This window comes from Bombyx mori, chromosome 15, assembly GCF_030269925.1.
Source record: "Bombyx mori chromosome 15, ASM3026992v2".
NCBI classification, from domain to species: Eukaryota; Metazoa; Arthropoda; class Insecta; order Lepidoptera; family Bombycidae; genus Bombyx; species Bombyx mori.
Window position 1 is genome coordinate 16,092,862 of NC_085121.1, and position 27,349 is coordinate 16,120,210.

The 27,349-nt window shown below is 40.8% G+C and overlaps 1 protein-coding gene across 2 annotated transcripts; it reads right to left on the minus strand.

Annotated features, from left to right (window-relative positions):
- Window positions 1-5,524: 5,524 nt before the first annotated feature.
- Window positions 5,525-15,074, minus strand: LOC101739008 (alpha-1,2-mannosyltransferase ALG9). 2 transcript variants are annotated; one of them, XM_021353388.3, is made up of 10 exons: window positions 14,827-14,965; window positions 14,659-14,735; window positions 13,940-14,106; window positions 13,255-13,441; window positions 12,142-12,341; window positions 11,399-11,676; window positions 11,039-11,196; window positions 10,266-10,450; window positions 9,308-9,523; window positions 7,411-8,132 (listed from the first exon to the last, which is right to left on the minus strand). In XM_021353388.3, exons 4-10 carry the CDS (start codon window positions 13,380-13,382, stop codon window positions 7,849-7,851), a joined length of 1,449 nt encoding a protein of 482 aa, XP_021209063.1. In that variant the 5' UTR covers window positions 13,383-13,441; window positions 13,940-14,106; window positions 14,659-14,735; window positions 14,827-14,965; the 3' UTR covers window positions 7,411-7,848. The 2 variants fall into 2 exon arrangements, with proteins under 2 accessions (XP_012552866.1, XP_021209063.1); XM_012697412.4 differs by lacking the exon at window positions 14,659-14,735 and having other exon boundaries at window positions 5,525-8,132; window positions 14,827-15,074.
- Window positions 15,075-27,349: the final 12,275 nt, after the last annotated feature.

Sequence of the window (27,349 nt, forward strand, 5' to 3'; positions counted from 1 at the left end):
GAATCGTGATTGAATAACCTGAAGGGATTTCAAGTGGGTGCGGGCTGCGTGAGCGAACACTACGCTTGCATACGTCATGACGGGGCGTATGCAAGTTTTGTAGAGAGTTACCTTATTGCGGAGGGACAGTTTGCTTCGACTACAAAGCATTGGATAGAGTCGTCCTAGAATAAACGCGGCGCGGTCGCGTACCGTTTTTATATGGGGACGGAATGTCATCCCTCTGTCGAGGGTGACGCCTAGATATTTGACCTTCGAGACCCACGGAATGGGCTGGCCAAAGAGAGTGATGGGACTAACGGCGGAGGTGTTTGCGCGCCTACTACGGAGTGGGATGCTCGAAGTGATGTTCGGAGGGCGACCCCTTTTGAAGAGCACCGCTGCGCTTTTCGTGGGGTTAATGTCTATTCGCCACTTCCGGAACCACTGTCCCATGGTGGCTACTGCGATCTGGAGTCGCCGATGAAGCAGCGACATCTTCCTACACGAGTAGTAGATAGCCGTGTCATCGGCGAAGAGCGCTAGATGGGTCTCCGGAGACCGGGGTATATCATTGATATACAAACTAAATAATAACGGGGAGAGCGCGGAGCCTTGCGGGACTCCGGCAGTCAGTTGACGGGGACGAGAACGAGTTCCCTCTACTCGATATCGAAACGAACGGTTCGACAAGAAGTCTCGTATGATGAGCACGAGTCTGTCTGGCACTCCCATGTTGTACAGTTTGTAAATTAAACCGTTGTGCCAGACTTTGTCGAACGCCTTCGCGATGTCGAAGAAGAGGGCGCCGGTCGGGATTTGTTTACGCCTATTTAGCCCTATCAGAATGTGCTCCGTGAGGCGGTGCACTTGTTGTACGCACGAGTGTTTTGAGCGGAATCCGAACTGTTCGTCTATGAGAATTTTGTTCGCGGTAACAAAATCCCAGAGGCGTTTTCTAAGGAGACGTTCGTAAATTTTCCCTATCGTCGAGAGGAGACTAATCGGACGGTAACTAGAAGTTTCGTTTCTCGGTTTGCCCGGCTTATGTATACCGATAACGTCCGCTTCTTTCCACACCGCGGGAAAGATGCAGTGCGTCATAGCGGCATTTAAAATTGTAGCCAACATTGCTATCAGTTGGACTGGCAAAAATTTTAGCGCGCGGTTGTGGATGCCGTCGGAGCCTGGTGCCTTCCTAGGTTGGAGGTTGTGGATCGCGTCTCTAACTTCGTCCGTGGTAATGGGGGGTAACGCGTCCGAGGGCGGCAGGGAAGCTCTGCGCTCGACCTCCCTGTCGACTAACTCGGTGTGTTCGGGGTCCGCGTGTTGAGTGCTGGTGGTGCACTGCTCTTGCAGTGCATCGGCCAGCAGCTCAGCCTTGTCTTCGTCATCGAATGCCGGTGGTTGGCCTGAAGGGCGTACGAGGGGAGGCATAGTAGCGGTAGTTTCGGATTTGAGAGTCCTAGCTAGTCGCCAGTATGCTTGGTGGGAGGGCGCGAGTTGTTCTAAATAACTATGCCAATTATCGTTACGCGCGTCGCTTAAGCGGGAGTGGACTTCGCGTTGTAGACGACGCATCTGAATCCGGTTTGAATGCGTGGGAAGACGATCGTAGGCCCGGATTGCCGCGTTCCTAACTCTTAAGAGATTCCTAAGATCGGGAGACAGTCTGATGCGGTGGAAGCTGTCCTCCACATCGACTTCTTTAGAAGATCTAATGATCGCGGAAGAGATGTGATCGGTAATGATGTTTACGGATTCGACGGTGTCCTCGGGGGATAGATTCGAATCCGGGCCGTAAGGGAGGATTGGCGGAGCGGTGTCGGCTAGGCACGTGCCCAGCTTATTCCAATCCACCATGGTCCTCGTAACAGTGACTGGGTTGTGGGGGCGACCGAGCTGCATAACGACAGGTCGGTGGTCTGAGTCGAGCTCTGACATTGCTTCGATGGAACGCAAGCGCAGAGTTACGTTCCTAAGCAATGCCAGGTCTATAGTGCTCGGACGGAGCGCGATGTTATACGGATAACATGTTGGAGTTGGGGGACCGACTATTTCAAAGGTGAGGTCGTCTATAAACGCGTCGAGACGCCTACCGTTAACGTTAGTACGATGGCAGTTCCACCTAGTGTGGTGGCAATTTAAATCGCCTGCCAGGATGACGGAGTCTCCCATGCCGAACAGTGACTCGATGTCACTGCTCAGAAGGGGCTTGTCCGGGGGGAGATAAACGGATGCGATGACGATCGGCTGGTGTCCCGTCAGCGAGATACGGCACACTGACGCCTCGATATGTGAGAGCGAGGGAGTATCGAGAGGGACAACGTGCAGGGCCCGCCTATAGTAAATGGCAGTCCCGCCTTTGGAGGCGGTGAGTCTGTCATTCCTAACCATGACGTAGTTCGCGACTTTCGGGTCGCGACGCGAGGGCTTCAGACAGGTTTCCTGCACTAATAGAATATCTACAAGATTATCGCGGAGGAATTCAAAAATTTGATCGCGTTGCCGCGCGAGTCCGTTAGCATTATAGAATGCTAACGTAAGGGAATACGGTTTTTCTCTACCTTTTTGCGCCATTGATTACCGGTAAAGATTTTATAACGTACGCGACACGGACTCGTAAACGTCCATGTGATCGAACGCGGCCGCGAGCCGCTGTTCGGGGGTTGTCGACCTACGGATAGCGTCAGCGAACGATCGCAGACGGTCGAAGTTCACCGCGGTGACGAAGTCGCGCACGAGCGCGAAGTCGTTGGCGGCAGAGGGTTGCGGGGGACGGAACGCGGGCGCGGGGCGAGGTGCGAGCAGGGGCTGAGGCGCGGGGCGTGTCGCGAGCGGGGGCGGGGGTGCGGTTTCCGTTCCCGCCTTCGTATACGGCAGCGGCTTTTTCCACGCCGAGACCGTGGGAACTGCAGCCGGCACGAAGGCGGGTTTCGGCACTGAAGGTGCCGAAGTCTTTGGGCCGACGGTTCGCGGAGCTGGGTGGGTTGGACGTTTCCGCGGAGCCCTGGGACATCCACGGTAGTTCGCGGGGTGCCCTTGCTTAAGGCATAGGACACAGCTGGGAGGTTCGGTCGCGGTTTCCCTATCTCTAACGCAATCTAACGTAGCGTGATCGCCGAGGCATTTCACGCAGCGGGGGCGCGCGTGGCAATTACGCGCTGAGTGGCCATAGAGTTGGCACCTGTAGCACTGCCCGGGAGTGCCACGCTTATGGGGGGCTTCGATCGAGATCCCGGATAGGCCGCAAATTGTCGTGAGACATGCGATCTTCTTTTTGGCCTCCGGGGTGGGTTCTAACGCCACGAGTATCATATTATAGGGCTGTTTGCCCCGCCCGCTGTGCATCCGGTGCACACTAACTATCGGGAGGGCCTGAGCGGTCAGATCCTCCTTAATGTAGTCTATTTCTAGCTCCTTAGGGACTCCGCGTATTACTACGCGGAGCTCGCGGTCCTCCTGAAGGGCATAGGTGTGGAAACCTATGTTCTCCTTTCGGAGGTATGCTGAGAGGGCCCTATGGTCGCCCGGCGTTGCGACCTTGATCTGAATCCCATGCGCGACGTTACGCGCATGGGTGTAGTTAATTTTATTTGCCTGAAGGGCCTGGGACACGCGATTCCACGCTGTCTTCTCTTGAAGTATCAGCGGGGGCGGGGCAGCTACTTTGGGAGCGGGCGCGGGCTTGGGACGCGGCGGTGGGGTTACGCGGCGCGCGGAGTCCGACTCCGGTGTAACTACTACTTTTGGTCGAGAGGCGGTCGCGGATTTAGTCTGTTTCGTCGTGGAGCTCCGGGACTCCACGGCGCGAGTACGCTTTTTGCCGCGCGTTACGGTTTGGAACCCATCCGAAGTTCCAGGCTGAGGGCTTGACGCGGATTCGAAATCCATCTCCGATTCGGTATCGGAGCCTGAACTCGAAACGATCGAGGTCGCGACGGACGAAGCGCGCGATGACGTAAACGACGCGGGCGCGGGGGTGGGGGTAGCGTTAGGCGCTATGTGAGCCGCATCGTGGGAACGTGCGCTCGAACTTGACGCGGCGGCGGGGGGCGCGCGGCGTGCCTCCGAGGCACGGTTGAGAAACGCGGCGACGGACGCGGGGGGGGAGGGATTGCCACGAGCGGCCCTATAGCTGAGATACTCGGCCCTAATTGACGGGTACCTATCCCGGAGGAACCCGACAATGTCCCTAGCACTTTCACTGTCACACACAAAATCTTCGCTCATCTTCGGTCTTCTTGCCCGGGGGGGGCGGCCCCGGGACTTTTGTTGAACTCGCCGAAAGGCGAGGCCCCGGATAGGATTTGTAACCCCCCTGTGCTGCAGGACAGCAAGGAGCAGGGGGGGGGAATGCCTATGCCGTGAAAACGGCAATCGGCGGGGAAAAGGAAAGGAACCCGCTCGGGCTGTATAGTGCTACAGCAGGCAGAATCGCGAGCGGGGGTCTAGTCTTGAAAAAGACTGTTGTTTTTGGGAAGGGTTAGGAAATCGCTAGCCTGTGAGTGCCACAGGAAGCTGAACGTAGCGATTGGTTTTGCCTTGAAAAAGGCAGTTGGTAAGGGTGGGTTCGCGGTTACAAAACTTTAGCGCACAAAAATGGACCTCGATACGCAGATCGCAAGCGACCAACGGATCGGCACGTCCGCACTACCGAATTGTACGCACGATGTATTCACGGTCACTACACTGTCGAGCACAACTGTGAGTTCAGAGACGCGGCTCGCAAGCGGGCCACGGATCGGAAAGCACGTCCGCGCACGACCGAGTCGTGAGCGAGAATGGAACATCAGTGTGCTTAGTGAGAGTTATTTAACGTTCTCGATAGCGTAAAAGTTAGCTCATATTTGTATGGAATGGGATCGTTTGCCCATGTTTGCCGCTAGGGGCGCTGTTTCAACTGCTTACAAAGTAGGGGTTAACTTTTACGCTATCAATAACTTTAAAAAACTCGCACTAAGCACACAGGTTTATAAAATTAGTAGCGATTCGACCGTGGCAGAGGTTATGGATTATTAATAACGCACGTATTGTCAACAATACATACCGTATTCCTGTACGGAGAAATAAGAAACTGTATTCAAATTCTAAAAATAAAATTATGAATAATTTCATTAACTAAATACATTCAACCACATATTTTCATTACAAGGTTTTTTTCTGGTTACGCTTTCATATCGACGCTTGAAAGGCAAAAGTGACTAAGCGACAATAACTGCTTTGTACATAAATGATAGGCAATAATCATATTCGATGCGTAAAAAATATATATTTCTAGGTCTATTAAAATCATTTCAATCCTACAGCTGCTAGCTAGATTCTACTACAGCTAGATTCGTTAAAAAAAAATTTTGTTTTCAGGTATTTCAACTTTAAATTAGTCTACTGTAAAGTTCACGCATTGTCGCTTAGTCACGTTTGCCTTTCAAGCGTCGATATATTAATATCGTTGCGTATTCAAAAATGATTTGATTGTTCGACGAGCGAACTAACCCATTGCATTACGGTGCCATTACACTATGATAGAAAATAACAAAACCAATTAACAGTATATGTATATTAATATTTTTTTAATTTACTAGCTTTGACTAGTTTCGAATTAACATTATTAAATGCATCGAGCAGTTGCATAATGCAGTTATAATTGCATTTAAACATTTGACAAAAAGAAAAAAAAAGTTGTTTTGGTATTACAGCGCATCTTTGGCGTACTCATCCAAGAGCTAAGATAGATGGACGAGCTCACAGCCCACCAGGTGTTAAGTGGTTACCGGAGCCCATAGACATCTATGACGTATTTCGATATTATCCTGAAAAGCACCCCACGCTTTTTGTGTATTTTTTTTAGTTTTTTTAAACTATTATATTATTTATTTCAATGTATTGTGCTATCCATGAACTCAGATCCATGACTCCAAGTGGACTGTTAATTTCCCCGGTCATCTTCACTGGAAACCTATGATATGTACACATGAGCCCGCCCGGGTAGGTACAACCAACCTACATATGTTCCACTGCATCTACGCATCTTAGTTTGCAGGACGCCGCAGCGGATCTAATTGCACCCGCGATTTCATATTAATTTTGTTCGCTTTACATTGCTGATACGTTTTTTTTTAAAGGGATTTTATGACTTGGTAACTAAGACCTTTAGGTCAAGTCTTATTTTAATTTTTAATCTTATTTTTATGAAAAATTATAATATGGAGTGAAATGAAATGAAATGAGATGAGATGATATGGGATGAAATATAGTCTGAGTAAAATGGTGGTCATTTACTGAGATTTTTTCCGTGGACTTTTTGGAGGAACCCGAGAAGTTACGTCCAGCGGCTTTGTTTCATTTTCCCACATTTTTGCACTTTCACAGATAGTAAACAATTAATAAACCACCGTTATTACACATTTAAACCTGAAGAAACACTAAATAGACAAAATAAAACAAATCACACAACTTCGCACCTCGCGTTCCCGCCAAAAAGTCGCGGATACGTTAAAGACCTTTCAACAACATACAGAGTACAAAATTTTAGGGTCAACAGCCTCTCGGTCAGGGTCACGACTCTGTCGCTTCACGGCGGCGACGCAGCGTCGGCTAAAGCTAAAGACGCACTGACGACGGTAGGACCTCTTGTGAGTCCGCGCGGGTAGGTACCACCACCCTGCCTGTTTCTGCCGTGTAGAAATAATGCGTTTCGGTTTGAAGGGTGGGGCAGCCGTTGTGACTATACTGAGACCTTAGAACTATTTCTCAAGGTGTGTGGCGCATTTACGTTGTAGATGTATATGGGCTTCAGTAGCGACTTAACACCAGGTGGGCTGTGAGCTCGTCCACACATCTCAGCAAGAAAAAAAAATAAAAAATACGTACTCAACTGTATTCACGAACATATCTCTGACACCCTAGGAGCTGATGCACAGATCATTATATTACATATAAAATGCTAATCTACAGATCACACATACATATGCTAAAAGATCTAATTACAAATACTAAGTTCTTTACGCAACATTTAATAGTCACGTGAAAAGCACCAATCCTTAAATCGATGCCTCCAATGAACACTACTAAAAATTTTGAAATTTTCGTTTTTCACGCTAATCGCTTCACTATTTTAAAAGTATTACAAATTAATATTGATGGGGTTCGAAGCAAGAGTAAATCAGCTAGTTACACAAAAAAAACCCATAAATATATCTGCAATAATAAAGATTTTATCAACTTTTTTCGTTTAAACGCTCCTCCTGTAAACCTACGAATTTGGAGTTAGCGTAGTGTTCATTGGAGGCATCGAAATATATACATTCACACAAAGTTTCTTAACCAACTAGTTTTATTGAAACCAGCGCCATCTATTGGCATGCAGGAACTTTTAGTTTTTCAATCGATTCTATTTATATTTCTCGTATCCTTAAATATTATACACCATTTCATTGATTAAGGTCTTTTAAGTTTTACTTTTTAGTCACATTTTTTTTTAATATAGCGACCTATAAGTAATTTCTACTTGTCTTGATTTTATCGATAATTTTTATCGATCTCGTCGTACAGCAACACGTAAAATGTATTTATGTTAAAAAAGTGTGTACTTACATCACAACAATTATAAAAAGATGTTAATGTAAAAATATCAAAATACGCGTGTTAAACTTCTAAAAGCACAATTATACAACAACGACACACACAGTTCATATCGTTCACGATTCACACGCGCTTGTACGCCACGAGGGTTCCGTAATTCTTGAACTTGTACACTTTAGGATGAAAATTCTTCAGGGCCCACCCTTTATAATCGGCCGGGGTGTGCGCCAGCCCGAACACCACGAGCTTGTCGCGTCTCTGACCGCCCCACGCGCGCGCCCTGCCCTATAAGGATTTATTCTTCAGCAAGTACATGTTCCCGTACACGCAACTCTTCGACGTCAAAAACGGAATATAGAACGCTCTCAGTATTCTGTTTGATCGTTCCGCGTTTAGTATTGATGCGGTGGCCACGACTTCCCAGTTGGGGTCCTTGTGGTAGGCCGGTTGGAGCTTCGAAGGCTTGCTCAAGTCTGAATCGACCAGGTAGTGGCACTCCTTAGGCTTGTAGTACGTGCTGTTGTCTCCTTTGTTCTGGTCGTTGAGGTACGGGTGAATGAGGCGTGATGCTGTGAAACAAATTATTCATTCAGTGCGCTTAGTGCGAGTTTTTTAACGTTCTCGATAGCGTAAAAGTAACTCAAAGGACAATGACCACATATGTATGGAATTCCGTCTTAAGTTGTAGCACAATAAATCTTTATTTATCATAGACTACGCTTTATATATTGTCGAATAAAAGTGTTCTTCGCTTCACCGTAATTAACCGGATTTTCAAGTAATTAGACCAAAACGGACCTATAAATAATGTTAAGCCCACAAACAAAAGATATTAATCATAGTTTTCACACACCGACTTCTGCTCATTATCAGAGGCTCAAGCATCAACATGATTACAGAATTACAGAAGACTCAAGAGTTCATAAACAAAACATATAATCATCGTAGCGTAATAAAAGGTTGATTTACTATTAGTCTTAAAATCATAATTCCGGTCCTGTACAAAACATTTCTGTAGTGAATTTGATTGTAAAACAATGAAAAACTATTTCGATGTTATTTTGACTGTACAACATGCAATTTTGCTAGAAGACTTTTGGTCATTCTCCTTTGTATGCTGTTGAAACAGCGCCCCTAGCGGCAAACGTAGGCAAACGTTTCAAATCCATACAAATTTGATTTAACTTTTACGCTATCGATAACGTTAAAAAACTCGCACTACTCACACTGGACATATAATAATTGCACTAGGTGGATCACTGCCCATCTCATGTAACTGAAAAGAGTTTGTAGACGCTACAACGTAAATACAGCTCAACCCATCTTGAGAAAACCGATTTTCTTTGCAGCAGATATAAGCAAGACAGTGGTACCAACCCGTGTGGGTTCTGACATAATTAATTAAATTATTTACATTGAATGACCTCAAGTTAGGATATCCTTCTGTGATTGAGCGCCAGGAGTAAACATCAACGCCAAACCAAAAATTATATTTTAACAAAGACACTGAATCCAAACTGCAAGTGGCACATCTGTTGGAGTCACTGACTATCAACGTCAGGACTATGACTATAACTATTACAACTAAATGTAACTTGTCCAATAACTAATCCAGTTGAGCTTGTTAGGGGTGTGTATAAATCAATTTCAGTCAACAGAAGTGCAAGGCTTTTAATGACAGTACACATTTATCATCTACCTTGCCCGATACAAATTTTCATTTGTCAAAACACTTTTCACTTACCATTCTGTGTGTCAGCATACGGAGCCGGCATTTGACCATTGAACTCGCTCTGTATAATCCTCATTTTGTATCCCGATGGCAAGTGAAAACTGGATGGTGAACGATACCACTCTTTACCGTAGCACACTACTTTTTCAGTTTCCGTTGCAGGTAAATTGTGTAGAATCGTCAGTGAGCCTTGGTAGTTTGTGTACAACGCCGTTATACGTGACAACCCTAGGGAGGTGAAATATTGTTATATTTTAATAGGGATGCGATAGAAAACTATTAATAAAATCGATATCTTAATTAAGAAACAAAACGAAATTATGACAAATTTCTATAATAACTAAAACGATTTTAATAATTGAAAGAGAGGCTATGATTTAAAAACACAATGCTTAAAAATGCCAGGATTACAAAATATTTAGAGTTCTAAGGCACAGGGGTCTTTATTTAAATACATTTTCGGCAACAGCCTTTGTGACTGACGGCACTACATTCTAGTAACTCTGTCCGTATGCAACTGTCTAATTCGCTAAAAAAACTAGGTACTGTAACCCCCTTATAACAAGGATCTCTTATAACGCATTTTCATATTACGTGATTTCAGTCCTTTATGTAACACGAGTATTCCCCATATAACGCGGGGATTTCGCGTGATATATATTTCTGTACGGTGAAGTTTATAATGATTTGTACACTTCATAGTTAATTTCGTGTACGTTTACACATTGTGTCATTTGTGTTGTTAACAATTAAATTAAATTAATTTATTAAATTTTGGTTCCTAGTTTTTTAACTGTAAAAAACATTGATTGTATTGTACAAATGCATTATATATATGTTATATTTGTACATAACGCGTTATATGGGGTCATACGAGCGCGTTATGCGACAATTCACCTACAACGCGTTTCCTATAACGCGGAACCAATCTACCGTCGTGTTATAGAGGAGATTACTGTAGTCAACTCACCAGCCAGTCCAGCCACGCCAACGAACAACACCATGATGGTCCCGGTGTAGGAGAGGTAGTGTCTCTTCTCCCGTTCTCTGCGCCACCGGAACAGTTCCGTTCCAACTGCGAAGCTCATTTTCTGAACACAGTCCAAGCCTATGGCGCCAGCTAGGATTATCAAACTGTATACCGGGTAGATGAATCTGAAAATTACATTACAAATTTGGTATTTGACGTCGTCGTGGCCTAAAGGATAAGACGTCCGTTGCATTCGTGTTGAGCGATGTACCGGTGTTCGAATCCCACAGGCGGGTGCCAATTTTTCTAATGAAATACGTACTCAACAAATGTTCATGATTGACTTCCACGGTGAAGGAATAACATCGTGCAATAAAAATCATATCCGCAAAATTATAATTTGCGTAACGGGTGGTAGGACCTCTTGTGAGTCCGCCCGGGGGGGTACCACCAACCTGCCTATTTCTGCCGTGAAGTAATCCGTTTCGGTTTGAGGCAGGGTAGCCGTTGTACTGTTAAAAGTGAGACCTTACAACTTATGTCTTAAGGTGGGTGGCGGCATTTACATTGCAGACGTCTATGGGCTCCGGTAACCACTTAAGATCAGGTGGGCCGTGAGTTCGTCCACCCATCTAAGCAATAAAAAAAAAGAAGTCTGAAATAGGCAGGTGGTTGAACCTATCACTCTGGTCTCATACCTATCATACCTTACCACGAGGATCTCTCACTGTGGTTCTAATATACAGATGACTATAAAGTCAATGTGGACTCACCTTTCTTCCTTATGCTGTTGCAGCATAAATATAACTAGCCACAGTCCTAAGGGCATCAAGTCCAACCAGTACGGAGTACAAAACGATGCTCTTGATGTAGACTTGGACGAGAGAACTGTGCAAGCTAACAGGAGAATTGGACTAGATAAGGCTAACACCTGGAATTATATTAGAGAAATCTAATATACGAAAATATAGTCAGTTTTGGCATAAGAGTGAAGGTGTTTGTCATAGTACTATGTACATGGAATAGGTGAAGGGTAAGTAACTCAACAAAGTGTGTTTAATACATTTAGTGATGATTATAATAGAGTATTGTTTTACTACTTTATAAAAAAAAGCATAAACACAGCCGCTCACCCAAACAATATTAAAATTCAAGAAACCATTAACAATATAATAAGTCCAGGGTTCAACCCCATAGAGATCCGGCCCGTGCTCTGTGAATATATTGTAGGCTACAATGTTCCATGGTGCTATGACTAGCCGTCCGTAATACCAAGCGTCCACCAGTACAGTTGGTACCAGAATGATGATAAGTGAGAGGAAAGACCATGTGAAAAATTCTTTGAATTTCCGTTTTAGTACTAGCATATCTATCGCTATCGGTATTCCAAGGAGTGCAGTGAATGGCCAGCCTGCGGACAAAAGAAGTTTGATAATAGAATATAATTATGGATAAAAAAGAGAGAAGAGAGTCTGCTAGTCTACTTGGTTAGTGGAGAAATGGTTTGAATGTAGTGGTTTTGGACTTGTATATAGTTGATTGTATAAATTTCACATACATAACTCTTTCTGGATTTCTTTAATTCTAAGATAGCTAAGTAGTTAACTTTTAAAATAAACTTCCTGAAACACAGCTTTCTGTGTATTTCTACCACAAAGCCGTAATGCATTCCAACTTTAATGTAGGAAAAGTATATACAATAGTTAGACTGTGTATATACAATATGACATTAAGTTTTCCAAGTTTATAGCCCAAGATGATAGTATTATTAAAATATAAAAGATTATTTATCTTGTATGCCCATATTCAGAAACAAAAAGCTCTAAATAAATTATGCCTATAACAATCTCCTTTTCTATTTATTTTCATAGCTTACTGAGCAGTGATGTGACGGCAGTCAGGAACACTGCAGATTGGTATCGTTTCCTCCACCAGCATGCAATTGCTCCACTCACTATGGCATTGCTCCATGCAGAAGGCAGCATCGCAGTACTGGAAGAAAATAATCCAGCCGCCGGTAGCGTCATAGCCAGCCATAGTCTGCCAACATGTACACCAAATTCGTGACACACAGCCCTGAAAAGAATTAAGTTGTGTATTTATCATTTTCGGGTAAATGTATATGACGTACTGTAAAGTATAATACCCCACTACTTTTATGAGTCTTCTTTGTTTATTTCATTACACTGAATGTCAATGAATGATAAAACCCAATTATTTTGATGGCGCAGTAAAATGTCTTTCTTCAGGCAATATATTCTGTTTTTGAGCAAATGTAACAACTTGCCATCATAGTTATATAAGTAACAAGCAAAAATATTTTAGTAGCTATAAATTAGATTTTAATTTACAAATGGAAGAATTTGTGTTGAGTCGTATACCCCAGCAGAGGGTAAAAAAAGGAAAGAAAGAAAAAAGGATAATTTACAATAACATGACTGGTGAGGGGTTACTTTCACCTTCACCTCTATGAAAAAACATGTTAGCATTATTTTTGCAGCAAATTGGTTCATGACCCAGAAATCGACACATTCACAATTTCCTAAAATATTCGAAATTGAGTTAATATATAGAATCATTTGGTATCACCAGTATTTTTCTCATAAATACTGTGAAAAGAGCGTAGTTTTAGTTTTTTTTTTTAGTCTATTTATATTTTGACTACCATTAACAAAATTAATCCATAATTTTATTTTACTTTAAAAGAGAGATAATATAACTGGTAAAAAATAAAAAATAAATGTTGTAAAGATGATTAATATTAAAAATATCACACATTAAACCTTTAAAACTTTCTCCTGTAAAATTTATAAGTTTTGAGATTATACAGTTTTAATGCAAGAAGACGACATGTTTACTGAAAAGTTGAATCTATTGTATATTTGCATAATTATTATGATGTTCCATAGCAGAATATGATTTTAACAAAGACATTATCACACTAATATTATTATTCATATAATTTGTATTATTATGATTGGACACTTACTTGTAAAACATGAATTCAGCTGCAGCTGTGTGAACAGCGAGGCCTATCCTCAACACGTAGAAGATAGACACTGGATTTAGTATGTAGGACAGTATTCTTGCTGGTACAGCAAACAAAAACAGTGGCATGTAAGACCTGATTGCATAGATGGGACTGTATTCCCATGTCTGTAGTCCATGACCATACACTGTGGAATATTTTTTAATTTATTACAGGATCTCTCTAGTTTTGATTAAAATGTCAAATTATAAAACTATAATATACAAACAACAGCACATCAGAAGCATTTGCAGCTTATCTTCACATTTATTTTAATCAATGTATGCCTTATTGTTGGTTTTGTTGTCACAGTCAGAAATAATTAGATAAAATTAGATAAGAGTTATTTGTTTGCCACTGATTTCTCCTTGCCGTCCTCCCTAATTCGCTATCAATGCAATAATGAAATGTTAATTTTTATTTTATTCAAGACAATATGATCTTCCCTGTTACCTGTTCCCTGTTACCGCTACTAAAAGATACCAGTACCAGGAACTGAGCCAGACTTTACCTAAATTAAATTATTCTATCATAGTAATTCTTTCAAGCAAATAAAGACTGGCATCAAATATTAAAGAGACATTAATGGTTACGTTTTTTGGCTCCAATAAATCAAAACTATATTAATTTATAGAAATGAACATACCCAAATAATGCAAAGGTTCCCAATAGTTATATGTCTCATCGCAATCAGAAATATGGTTCCAGATCGCAGATATGATTCTGGCAGTAAGTAATAAACTTAAAGCTGCAGCTCCACCGGGGTATGAGATACTACGGAGATCAGTTGGAGCATTTGTGACAATGTAATCTCTGAAATCATGTAATATAATGAAACCTTTAAATTTGAGAATACATTTTTTCATGAAACATAATTGTTCAGGGACATAAAGTGAACAACCATTGGAAATTGAAAAATTACGTTCTTGACAAAAAAATAAAATAAAATGTTATGATAAATCTACACCAAGTTTGGCACCCAACTTGGTGTAGATTTATCTTTATTATATTACAAAAATTGAAATGCTATAGTGCTCCCTGTTAAAATATGATGATGCTCTGAGGAAATAAATTAATGGTTACAGCAGTTACTACACATTTTAAGTTAAGAACAACAGTAAGACTTCTAGAAGTTACTGATGAATAACTACTGATGAGGTCGGATATGTCATACCAATTTAGACAAATTTGAATTCGTTAGTAAATTAATTTTGGCATTTTATAATTTCATAAGGAATCGGAGATGTAGTTTTATTTCACGGAAAACAAACAAAAATACAAAATTTCAAATTTTTTATTTTCAGTTATAAAACAAACGATTTAATATTATTCCATGACTAATTAACGTTAAGAAATGGTCTTTACCTTTGTGCGTAAGCTGGATTCAAGCCAAAATGCGTCCGAAGAAAATATTTGTTTGAAGAGCAAGCAAAAATTATAACCTTTAAAAAAGTGAAGGCTGCGCTTATTAGTTTAAAATAAGAATTTTTTAAGCCTTGGCGTTAATAGCTGTGTTTAATTTGCACTTCTTACCCTTCGCTAGGTCTCCGTTTTCCTTTGTTGAAACTGGCTGCTCTTTTAGCACCGTTTTTATTGTGAATACTTCTTTGTCGTACGGTCAGCGGCATTGCGGATTTATTTATTAGTACATTTGCGAAGTTGAAAAAATTCTTCTTTGTTTCATCAAAATAAAAATACTAAAAACTTCGTAGAAAAACACCCCAATTTTCCAATTTTCCATTGAATATAGGGATGAGGCGATTTGTATTTTCGGATCTGATTTGATTGAACAGAAAAGCTCCACTCCTAATCGATTTACTGAATCAATAAATCGATTAGTAGTTGCCGCAGTCAATCTCAAACAGTGAAGAGTAGAGATTAATATACTGTTTCAATGAGTTCTACACAACATTAAAGTAATTTTGAAGTAACTGATTTTTAGGAAAATTCAGTATTTCCTCCTCAATTAAAAAACTACTTCACTTATCTCAGTTGAGAAAAAAAATAGTGTCTGTTTTTTTTTTGGCAAAATAGTTAAATTGCGTTATTCGGCTCGCGGGTTTGACTTGTGATTAATATCTGCTTATTTTTTTTATTTCACTTCTCTTTAGGTATTTTTATTTTTTTATTGCCCTTGTAGGCAGACGAGCATACAGCCCACCTGATGGTGAGTGGTTACCGTCGCCCATGGACTTCAGCAATGCCAGGGGCAGAGCTAAGCCGCTGCCTACCGCAAATTAATATTATCTAAAGTTCAACATTTTCGAGAAGAATGTTTACTAAAACGATCAAAGACAAAACGACAAAAGATAAATCGAACTTTCCAGCGTCGTTTACTGGTGAATCGATTGACATCGCTCTATGGAAATGCAGAATCGATATTCTGAATAGATCAGGATTTTTTGCTACAGAATAATAAGACGTAGTAAAGACTGGTTAATTAATCTCCATAAAAATGAAAGCTTCATTAATTTATAAGTTACTAGTTGACCCGGCAAACGTAGTTTTGCCATATACGTTATTTCTAGGAAACATTTTTTTAGTTCAATAAAAATAACTACATATCTTCTATAAGTGTGCGGGGACATATTGATAATCGAAAGCGTTATAAGAATAAAAGTGTGTTTTATTTAGGTATTAACCTATATATTCGTTACTTTAATAAAGATTTCTTTATTAAAAGAAATCTTTTTATAAAGAAATCTTTATTAAAGTAACGAATATAATGATAGATAATGATTATTTAAAATAATATTATTATTTTAAATTATAATCTTTGATAGCTATCTAATCATCAAAAATAATTATTCATATTTTTACTATCAATTACGGCAGTTGAAAAAAAATTAATCTTTGCACTGGAAATTAATGATAATTTTACGATGACAGTAAAATTAACATGAGAGTTGCACAGAAATTTAAAATAATAAGTATAACAGTCACTGCTACGATTGATCATCATCATCATCATCATCAGCCTATAGCAGTCCACTGCTGGATATAGACCTCTCCAATTGTTCGCCACTGAGCACGATCCTCAGCTTCTCTCATCCAGTTCCTGCCAGCCACCCTGCACAGATCATCACTCCACCGAGCCTTATTGATACACAAATAAAACCAAAAAAACACAGCTGAAAATATATAGTGAATATGACAGGAGACCGGCTTCATCCTCATCCCTACTACGTGATGTTGGCTGGATGAGTGGTGACACCTAGCGGGGATAACTGATCGATTGATAGTTGACATGGAGTTGATGGCTCTGTAAATTTGGCCTCCCTTTTTTAATTTTCGGATATTTTTTTTTTATTATTTGTTCGTCGTTTGTTCGTTAATGTTCGAATGTAAAAATTGTTTGTCCGTCTTTTGTTTATTTATAATTAATTAAATAAATGATCACCGTTAAGTGGGCCCCCTTTACTAGATGTCTTTATTTTTATCGCTCAGATTAATTCATTTTGATCAATTATCGTTTGTTCGATGACTATTGGTGATTGTTCGATCATAAAAACAATTAAATTCCCAATTATTAATTATTTTATATTAATGTAATACCGAAATACTTCACGAGATGGCGTTACAAAAAATCCCTTCCCAAAACTATAAAACCGTTGTGATTGTCTACTGAATAAATAATATTTATTCGTATAATAAATAATATAATAAATAATATTTATTCGTAGGTGATTGTTTAAGATGTTATGAATATTTCAGTTTTGATTTCATCAAAATAACTTGAACTTTACTACTGAATTCCGAAAAAAAATCTAATTAAGCTGAGTTAAGTTCAGCTTTTTATTTAAGCCTCTTACTGTAGTTTTTAAATTACATTTATGCGGATTGATGTTTCAAAGGTTTCAGATTTCAATTTTAAAATCTGAAATAATTAAGAACAGCGTCATCTACCGTTCACATTTGAAACAGAATTTAATTCGGTTTAAATTTGTAAAAGTTGATGTTGATTATTATTACACTAATTAATTGAGCGTTTCATTAGCTTTTAAGCTGAGTGACTATTTATAATTTATTTTTATTCTATTGTCTATTTTTGTTAAGTAATAAATGAGCAAAAAATAATACTTAACAAAAAGATATGAAATCCGAACAAAAACAGTTTTACTGTAAAAAATTGCGCCAAGTCCACGTTTATAAAACTCATCTCAATAACATTTGCACTTTACAAAAAAAATAAGACTTCAATAACTTTCATTCTCTACAAAAAGATGTGAAATACAAAAAAATACCAAGAAACCGTCATAATCTTGAAAAAATAAAAAAATAAATATTTGAAAATTTCTAAATTTAAAAAATTTATTATGTGGTGTCGTGGGACACCAGGTAGGAACGAAGTTCCTTCGGCTAATGTAGTATCGACACAAATTGCAAAAAAAGAAACGGTGCTCAATTTTATGTAGGTTTTCTTGGTTTTTCTCTTAAATTTTGCTGATTAGTTTTTATTTAAGTACGGGAAAGTATTTAGGAAATTCAGTATTTTAGGAAATAATAAATTACGTAAAATAAAAAAAATAGTAATTCAAATTATCAATTAAAATAACAAAATATATCTCTTTATTTTTGGTTGACAACATAAAATTACATAGAAATAGAAATAATTACTAAATAGAGAGAGAAGGGATTAGAAAACGAAAAGAAAGAAAGAGAAAGGTATTGTACACTACTCGCTTGTGTATGCGACTGTCGCGCCTGCGCACGTCTCATTTAACGGATTTATTCCACGCACTTTTTTCCACGGATTTTTTCTTACGGTTTTACTATCACATTTTTTTCAGTTCGGTCGCGCAGCAAAATCCCTATCACCTCCAAGCCTGCCGTAAGGAACTTCGTTCCAAAAAAAAAAATATTTATCGTACTTGGCGCGCGTCATTGAGTACCCCAAATTTTTTCGGAAGAATTTCAACCCGATAAAAAGACCATTTTGCTTTAATATACAATGAAAGCTGTAAAAAGTTACCCAGGTTGTCTTTTTCGCTCTTGTTAGCGTTTGATGAGAAATTGAGACAGAACTATATATATATATATATAAATACACACACATATATTCAATTAACATCAAATTGTGTTAGCGCTTCTGTTTCTGTTGGTATTGAAAGTAGTTAGCGTGATATGTGATGCGTAGGGAGGAGATGCATTTGACTAGAGATGTGTGGAAAAGGTAGAGAGGGATGAGGTCGACCGAAGAAGACTTGGATGGAGTGTGTGAATGACGATATGTGAGAAAGGGAGTGGAGTGAGTGTTGAGATGACGGCTGCTAGAAGAGAATGGAAAACTAAAATTCGCTGTGCCGACCCCACTTAGTGGGATAAGGTGGAGACAATGAGGAGATTTTTAAGGATATATCTATCGTGTAATAGAAACTGAACCCGGAAAAATATGGATTTACGGAATTACTCAATTGATACACATACATCTCAAGTATCAAGATTGGTGGCAGCATTAACGTTGAAATTATATCTATTGATTTCGATGTCTGCTCAATACCGGACGGGCCGTGAGCCTGTTCAGAAGTCTAAGCTAAAAAAAAGGACTTATGAATCTACTCATTGTTATACCTAATACGTTTCGTAAACAATTCATTCTAGTTATTTTTTTCTTACCTATGCTCATAGACTTGAGAGGCTATTTAAGCTTCACCGTAGCGTGTAGGTGAGCTTTCGGGGCTCAAATTATGTTGCTAACACTGGCCCTAACAAGAGCAGTGTTTCGCAGGATCTACCACCGGATCGGAAACGCGACCCTCTGAGAAGATCCGGCGAGAAACTCAGTGGGCCAAGTTAATTCTATACGAGTTCTAAGGCCGCCACATAAACAAAATACAAAATACTCGCCAAAACAAAGACTTAAATGCCCCTAAAATATATTATATCGGTATCGTTCAATCATTAGGTCGTGCCTATCGCCGGGCGGAGAGCCGCCGGGTCCTGGGCGAGGCGATGGAATCAAATCGCACGCACGACACTTCCTCCCTCTCCCACTTAAACTTAGGGCTGCCTCCCTTTACTGTTATTTTTGCATATTAAAAGCCTCTACAATTTCTGCCGCTGGGGGCTTTTACTGCATTCCTAGGCGGATCGAAAGTATATCTCCGGTATGCGTGTGCTTAAATAGATGTCATTTAAAAACGAAACTTTGAGTAGGCGAGTACATAGTGGAGATAATTAATTACTTCCACAGGACTTGCTGTGGCTTGTATATAGACGCGTTAAAAACTTTACTAGTTTATCTATATATTCATACGTGAAGCAAAAACTTTGTATCCCTTTTTACGAAAATTGCGCGGACGGAGGAGTATGTTATTTCCCACACTTATAGAGAACATAGAGAAAGAGTGCAGAATATTTTTTATTTATGCCTAAAAAAAATCATTAAATCAATAAAGAAAACATTACATACACTACCATGTATTTTACACACACCCACGCATATACTCTTTTGTTTATTGATAAAATATGTGATCAAATTGAGAATAGAATTGTTTATCTTTAATTTTATTTGCCTATAGTGTATTTGTGAAATCTGTGATTATAGAACTCTTTGACAATAGAACCATAATAATGTTCAAAGTTATAATTGAAATTAATTATGGTTAAATTTCGACCACTGGACGTTCATAAGTTGTTATTAATTCATGTAATTTTGCATATACGAGTATAATCAATAATATTACATTTCAGTTTTCTTTGGTCATGTCTTTTTGGAAACGAATATAGATCAATAAAATACCGACCTTTCAGATTACATCACAACAATTCAATTTATTATGGTCGAATTTCGACTACCGGACGACCACTAATGTTTTTAATTTAATTGAAGTCGTCGTGGCCTAAAGGATAAGGCATCCGGTGCATTCGTGTCTAACGATGCAACGGTGTTCGAATCCCGCAGGCGGGTACCAATTTTTCTAATGAAATACGTACTCAACAAACGGCTGGTGCTAGTTGCTGGAGCTAGCAGCTGGAGCTAGCGGCTGGTGCTAGTTGCTGGAGCTAGCGCTGGTGCAAGTTGCTGGAGCTTGGGCTGGAGCTAGTGGCTGGTGCTAGTGGTTGGGGCTAACGGCTGGGGCTTGTTGCTAGAGCTAGCGGCTGGTGCAAGTTGCTGGTGCAAGCGGCTGGAACTAGCGGCTGGTGCAAGCGGCTGGAGCTAGCGGCGGGTGCAAGCGGCTGGAGCTAGCGGCTGGTGCAAGCGGCTGGAGCTAGTTGCTGGAGCTAGTGGCTGGTGCAAGTGGCTGGAGCTAGCGGCTGGTGCAAGCGGCTGGTGCAAGCGGCTGGAGCTAGCGGCTGGAGCTAGCGGCTGGAGCTAGCGGCTGGTGCAAGCGGCTGGTGCAAGCGGCTGGAGCTAGCGGCTGGAGCTAGCGGCTGGAGCTAGCGGCTGGTGCAAGCGGCTGGTGCAAGCGGCTGGTGCTAGTTGCTGGTGCTAGTTGCTGGGGCAAGCGGCTGGAACTAGCGGCTGGTGCAAGCGGCTGGTGCAAGCGCCTGGAGCTAGCGGCTGGTGCTAGCGGCTGGGGCAAGCGGCTGGAACTAGTGGCTGGAGCTAGCGGCTGGTGCAAGCGGCTGGTGCAAGCGGATGGTGCTAGCGGCTGAAGCTAGCGGCTGGTGCAAGCGGCTGGAGCTAGCGGCTGGTGCAAGCGGCTGGAGCTAGCGGCTGGTGCAAGCGGCTGGAGCTAGCGGCTGGAGCTAGCGGCTGGAGCTAGCGGCTGGGGCAAGCGGCTGGTGCAAGCGGCTGGAGCTAGGGGCTGGTGCAAGCGGCTGGTGCAAGCGGCTGGAGCTAGCGGCTGGAGCTAGCAGCTGGAGCTAGCGGCTGGTGCAAGCGGCTGGTGCAAGCGGCTGGTGCAAGCGGCAGGTGCAAGCGGCTGGAGCTAGCGGCTGGAGCTAGCGGCTGGAGCTAGCGGCTGGGGCAAGCGGCTGGTGCAAGCGGCTGGTGCTAGTTGCTGGTGCTAGCGGCTGGTGCAAGCGGCTGGAGCTAGCGGCTGGAGCTAGCGGCTGGGGCAAGTGGCTGGAACTAGCGGCTGGTGCAAGCGGCTGGTGCAAGCGGCTGGTGCAAGCGGCTGGTGCAAGCGGCTGGTGCAAGCGGCTGGTGCTAGTTGCTGGTGCTAGCGGCTGGTGCAAGCGGCTGGAGCTAGCGGCTGGAGCTAGCGGCTGGGGCAAGCGGCTGGTGCAAGCGGCTGGAGCTAGCGGCTGGAGCTAGCGGCTGGGGCAAGCGGCTGGAACTAGCGGCTGGTGCAAGCGGCTGGTGCAAGCGGCTGGAGCTAGCGGCTGGTGCTAGCGGCTGGGGCAAGCGGCTGGAACTAGTGGCTGGAGCTAGCGGCTGGTGCAAGCGGCTGGTGCAAGCGGATGGTGCTAGCGGCTGAAGCTAGCGGCTGGTGCAAGCGGCTGGTGCAAGCGGCTGGTGCAAGCGGCTGGTGCTAGTTGCTGGTGCTAGCGGCTGGTGCAAGCGGCTGGAGCTAGCGGCTGGAACTAGCGGCTGGAGCTAGCGGCTGGAGCTAGCGGCGGGTGCAAGCGGCTGGTGCAAGCGGCTGGTGCAAGCGGCTGAAGCTAGCGGCTGGTGCAAGCGGCTGGAGCTAGTGGCTGGTGCAAGTGGCTGGTGCAAATAGCTGGTGCAAGCGGCTGGTGCAAGCGGCTGGAGCTAGCGGCTGGTGCAAGCGGCTGGTGCTAGTTGCTGGTGCTAGCGGCTGGTGCAAGCGGCTGGAGCTAGCGGCTGGAGCTAGCGGCTGGGGCAAGCGGCTGGTGCAAGCGGCTGGAGCTAGCGGCTGGGGCAAGCGGCTGGAACTAGCGGCTGGTGCAAGCGGCTGGTGCAAGCGGCTGGAGCTAGCGGCTGGTGCTAGCGGCTGGGGCAAGCGGCTGGAACTAGTGGCTGGAGCTAGCGGCTGGTGCAAGCGGCTGGTGCAAGCGGATGGTGCTAGCGGCTGAAGCTAGCGGCTGGTGCAAGCGGCTGGTGCAAGCGGCTGGTGCAAGCGGCTGGTGCTAGTTGCTGGTGCTAGCGGCTGGTGCAAGCGGCTGGAGCTAGCGGCTGGAACTAGCGGCTGGAGCTAGCGGCTGGAGCTAGCGGCGGGTGCAAGCGGCTGGTGCAAGCGGCTGGTGCAAGCGGCTGAAGCTAGCGGCTGGTGCAAGCGGCTGGAGCTAGTGGCTGGTGCAAGTGGCTGGTGCAAATAGCTGGTGCAAGCGGCTGGTGCAAGCGGCTGGAGCTAGCGGCTGGTGCAAGCGGCTGGTACTAAATGCTGGCGCTAACGGGCCTCCCTGTCTTCACGGCAGAAATAGGCAGGTTTTTAGGTCGTTTTCGTTGCGAACTCCCACTAAGCACACAGGACGGCGATATCTATCCGTGCGAGCTCACAGAGCCCTCCACCGTTAGTAATTACGTAAATTATATTTTTTGCGAATTTCGTTTAAGTAACACGATATTCCTTCATAATCAAAGTCATTCGTGAGCATGTTCTAAGTAAACCTGGTGGTAGGACCTCTTGTGAATCCGTACGGGTAGGTACCACCACCACCCTGCCGAGAAGCAGTAATGCGTTTCGGCTTGAAGGGTGGGGCAGCCGTTGCAACTATACTTGAGACCTTAGAACTTATATCTCAAGGAGGGTGGCGCTCTTACGTTATAGATGTCAATGAGCTCCAGTAACCACTTAACACCAGGTAGGCTGTGAGAGATCGTCCATCCATCTAAGCAATAAAAAAAATAACCCGTTGAGTTAGTTTCTCGCCGGATCTTCTCAGTCTTCTCAGCGTTTCAAATTCGGTAATAATTCGGTGGTAGATCTTGCTAGGGTTCGTGTTAGCATCACTCCGGTTTGAGCCCCGTGAGCTCACCTACTAGTTAAGGTTACGCTGAAGTGGTCTCTCAAGACTATCAGCTTAGATAGAAAAAAAAGCACTTGTTAAGTGAGGCTTTAGGCTTTAGCCTCACTTAACAAGTGGTTTTTTTTCCTACTAAAGTAAGGATTATCACTTGATCAGTCCAGCATATGGAGCTTCGTCCACGAGGTATTTTATCGACGACCTTACCTTGAACAACAACCTTCTCGTTAGATTCTGCTGATTGTCGGTTTTTGTATATATATCCTTTAGGAGATGTTCGAAATGCATATACTTTGAATATCACTAAATTCATATTGAACTTCCCGCATACAATACTCGTATTAATAATTACAAATATGTATATGGGCTATTATATGCCAAATCGACCACTTTTGCGTTCGACCCCTTTAGATTCATTCAGCTGAAACTTTATTATTCTTTTCTACCCATTGAAAAACATTTTTGAGAATTTTTCAAATTTTTTGAAGCCAACGTATGCATACGTATCGACTCGTAAGTAGTTTGTATAAGCGAACGCGAGAGGGTGTTTAGTTCAAATCATAAATGATGAGCGGGAAATTAAAAAAATTCAAATAACATACGTATGAGATGTCGATTTTACCTAGCTAGGTAGAACAGGTACAGAAGCTATGTAAAGCTGTAAAACTTATTATGAAATAATAATTCATTACATTTATGCATTTCATAGGTTGACCGACTTATAAATTTCTAAACATTGAAAGGATGTTCATTTATCCTGAAAAAATTTGGGGTACTCAATGACGTGCGCCAAGTACGATAATTTTTTTTTTTTTTTTTAATTTTCCACTATTTTTTTTTTTATTTTTTCTACATTATGATGGTTTCTTGGTATTTTTTTGTATTTCACATCTTTTTGTAGAAAATGAAAGTTATTGAAGTCTTATTTTTTTTGTAAAGTGCAAATGTTATTGAGATGAGTTTTATAAACGTGGACTTGGCGCAATTTTTTACAGTGAAACTGTTTTTGTCCGGATTTCATATCTTTTTGTTAAGTATTATTTTTTGCTCATTTATTACTTAACAAAAATAGACAATAGAATAAAAATATATTATAAATAGTCACTCAGCTTAAAAGCTAATGAAACGCTCAATTAATTAGTGTAATAATAATCAACATCAACTTTTACAAATTTAAACCGAATTAAATTCTGTTTCAAATGTGAACGGTAGATGACGCTGTTCTTAATTATTTCAGATTTTAAAATTGAAATCTGAAAGCTTTGAAACATCAATCCGCATAAATGTAATTTAAAAACTACAGTAAGAGGCTTAAATAAAAAGCTGAACTTAACTCAGCCTTAATTATAATTTTTTTCGGAATTCAGTAGTAAAGTTCAAGTTATTTTGATGAAATCAAAACTGAAATATTCTTAACATCTTAAACAATGACCTACGAATAAATATTATTTATCATACGAATAAATATTATTTATTCAGTATAACAACGGTTTTATAGTTTTGGGAAGGGATTTTTTGTAACGCCATCTCGTGGAGTATTTCGGTATTACATTAATATAAAATAATTAATAATTGGGAATTTAATTGTTTTTATGATCGAACAATCACCAATAGTCATCGAACAAACGATAATTGATCAAAATGAATTAATCTGAGCGACAAAAATAAAGATATCTTGTAAAGGGGGCCCACTTAACGGTGATCATTTATTTAATTAATTATAAATAAACAAAAGACGTACAAACAATTTTTACATTCGAGCATTACCGAACAAACGACGAACAAATAATAAAAAAAAAACCGAAAATAAAAAAAGGGGGGCCAAATTTACAGAGCCGGAGTTGATAGATGATGATAGTTGATCAGTAGTCGACCGGTGCATAGATTATACACTTAATGACTGGCGAGAGCGGGAGATCAACTTGAATTTTAAAAATATATATAATTAAAGGAACTTGAAATTATAAACTTGAATAAGATTTTATCGTACTACAATTATATTTGATTGCCATGCAACCTTATTGCGGATCTGTGCACAGAATAAAAAAAAAGAAAAATCGGGATGGAAAAATAGGGGTTGATCATATAAGAGTGAAAATTGAGAGTAATATGAATTTTTTTATTTTAAGTCACGACAAAATAAAAATAGAATCATACCAAAAAAATTAAAGTTTATAATTAAGAAATAAAAAATAGGGGTTGATCATAGAGCGATGAGAATTTGAAAGTAACATCAGATTTTTTATTTTAATTCATGACGAAATAAAAATAAAAATGAAAATCTTGCAAAAAAAATTAAAGTTTTTAATTAACAAATAAAAAATAAGGGTTGATCGTAGAGGGGTGAAAATTTAGGAATGTATGTATTTTTGTATGCTGTATCATAAAAAATAAAAATAAAAAAAATCGTCAAAAAAAAAAAATTAGGCTTGGACCACCCTTAACATTTAGGGGGATGAAAAATAGATGTTGTCCGATTCTCCACCCTGGCCGATATGCACGCTAAGATTCACGAAAATCGGTCGAGCCGTTTCGGAGGAGTTCAATCACGCACACCGTGACACGAGAAATTTATATATTAGACTAGCTGACCCGGCAAACGTTGTGTTGCCTTAAATAAGATTTCTAGGGTAATTCTACTGTAGAAAAAAATCCTCATTTAACAACATAATACCTCATTATAAACAAAAAAAATATATCCAAAAAATTAAAATAAAAAATAAATGTTTGGGGTGGACAACCCTTTTCACTTAGGGGTATGAAAAATAGTAGCCGATTCTCAGACCTATTAACATACTATTGATACATAAATAAAACCAAAAAAACATGGCTGAAAAAGGTATTGTATAGCTCTCAAATATATTAAGTGTATAATCTATGATGTATAGTGAGTAAGTAAGACAGGAGACCGGCTTCGTCCTCATCCCTACTACGTGATGTTTGCTGGATGAGTGGGGACACCTGACGGGGATAGCTGATCGATTGATAGTTGATTAGAAGTGGACCGGCGAGGGCGGGAGATCAAATTCAATTTTAAAAAAAATCATAATTAAAGGAACTTGAAATTATAAACTCTGAATAAGAATTTATCGTACTACAATTATAATATTTGATTGCCATCTTGCAACCTTATTGCGGATCTGTGCATAGAATAAAAAAAATATTAATCGGGATGGAAAAATAGGGGTTGATCGTATAAGAGTGAAAATTGAGAGTAATATGATTTTTTTTATTTTAAGTCATGACAAAACAAAATAAAGACTTGCCAAAAAAGTTAAAGTTTATAATTAACAAATAAAAAATAGGGGTTGATCATAGAGGGATGAAAAATTGAGAGTAACATCAGATTTTTTATTTTAACTCATGACAAAATAAAAATAAAAATGAAAATCTTGCCAAAAAAATTAAAGTTTATAATTAACCAATAAAAAATAGGGGTTGATCGTAGAGGGGTGAAAATTTCAGAGTAATATTTTTTTTTTTATTCTGTGTCATGACAAAATAAAAACAAAATTTTCGCAATAAAAATTTAAAGTTTTTAATTAGCAAATAAAAAATAAGGGTTGATCGTAGAAGGGTGAAAATTGAGGATTGTATGTATTTTTGTATGTTGTATCATAAAAAAATAGAAATTAAAAATTTTGTCTAAAAAATAAATAAAAAAATTTAGGGGTGGAGTACCCCTAACATTTAGGGGGATGAAAAATAGATGTTGGCCGATTCTCATAGATACCGGATAAGCACAAAAAATTTCATCAAAATCGGTCAAGCCGTTTCGGAGGAGTATGGCAACGAAAACTGTGACACGAGAATTTTATATATTAGATAATTGATTAATTAAGAAGACTACCTAGATTGTCACTTCGATAGATCGCATTAAAAATAATTGGCAATATTACTGGCTTAAGCCAAGGATCGTGCTCAGTGACGAGCAATTGGAGAGGCTCATGTCTAGCAGTGGACATTTGGAAATTTACAAAAAAGGAGAGATTAAATCGTAACAGTAGTTTTAATTATCTCTATGAGTCGAGAAAGCTGAAGAGAAGACTAAGTAAAAATGGAATAAAATGAGATAAAATGTAATGTAAATAAATAATGTTTCAGTAAAGTGGAAATTTATAGTTTCATGTTTCCAAGAATGCGAGAAGCCACGTCCATTGATTTTGTTATTTTCTCACACTTGCGGACTGTTACAAATACTATTTAAAATTTAATAATGTATTGTAATTGATAAAAAAAA

Excerpts from the sequence above, each read along its gene's own strand:
- LOC101739008 (XM_012697412.4), bottom strand. The coding sequence starts at position 14,921 with ATGCCGCTGACCGTACGACAAAGAAGTATTCACAATAAAAACGGTGCT. Across the intron at positions 9,524-10,265 it reads TGGCGTGGCTGGACTGGCTG|GGTTGTCACGTATAACGGCG; the intron begins GTGAGTTGACTA and ends TCACCTCCCTAG. Across the intron at positions 8,133-9,307 it reads GTATGCTGACACACAGAATG|CATCACGCCTCATTCACCCG; the intron begins GTAAGTGAAAAG and ends TTTGTTTCACAG.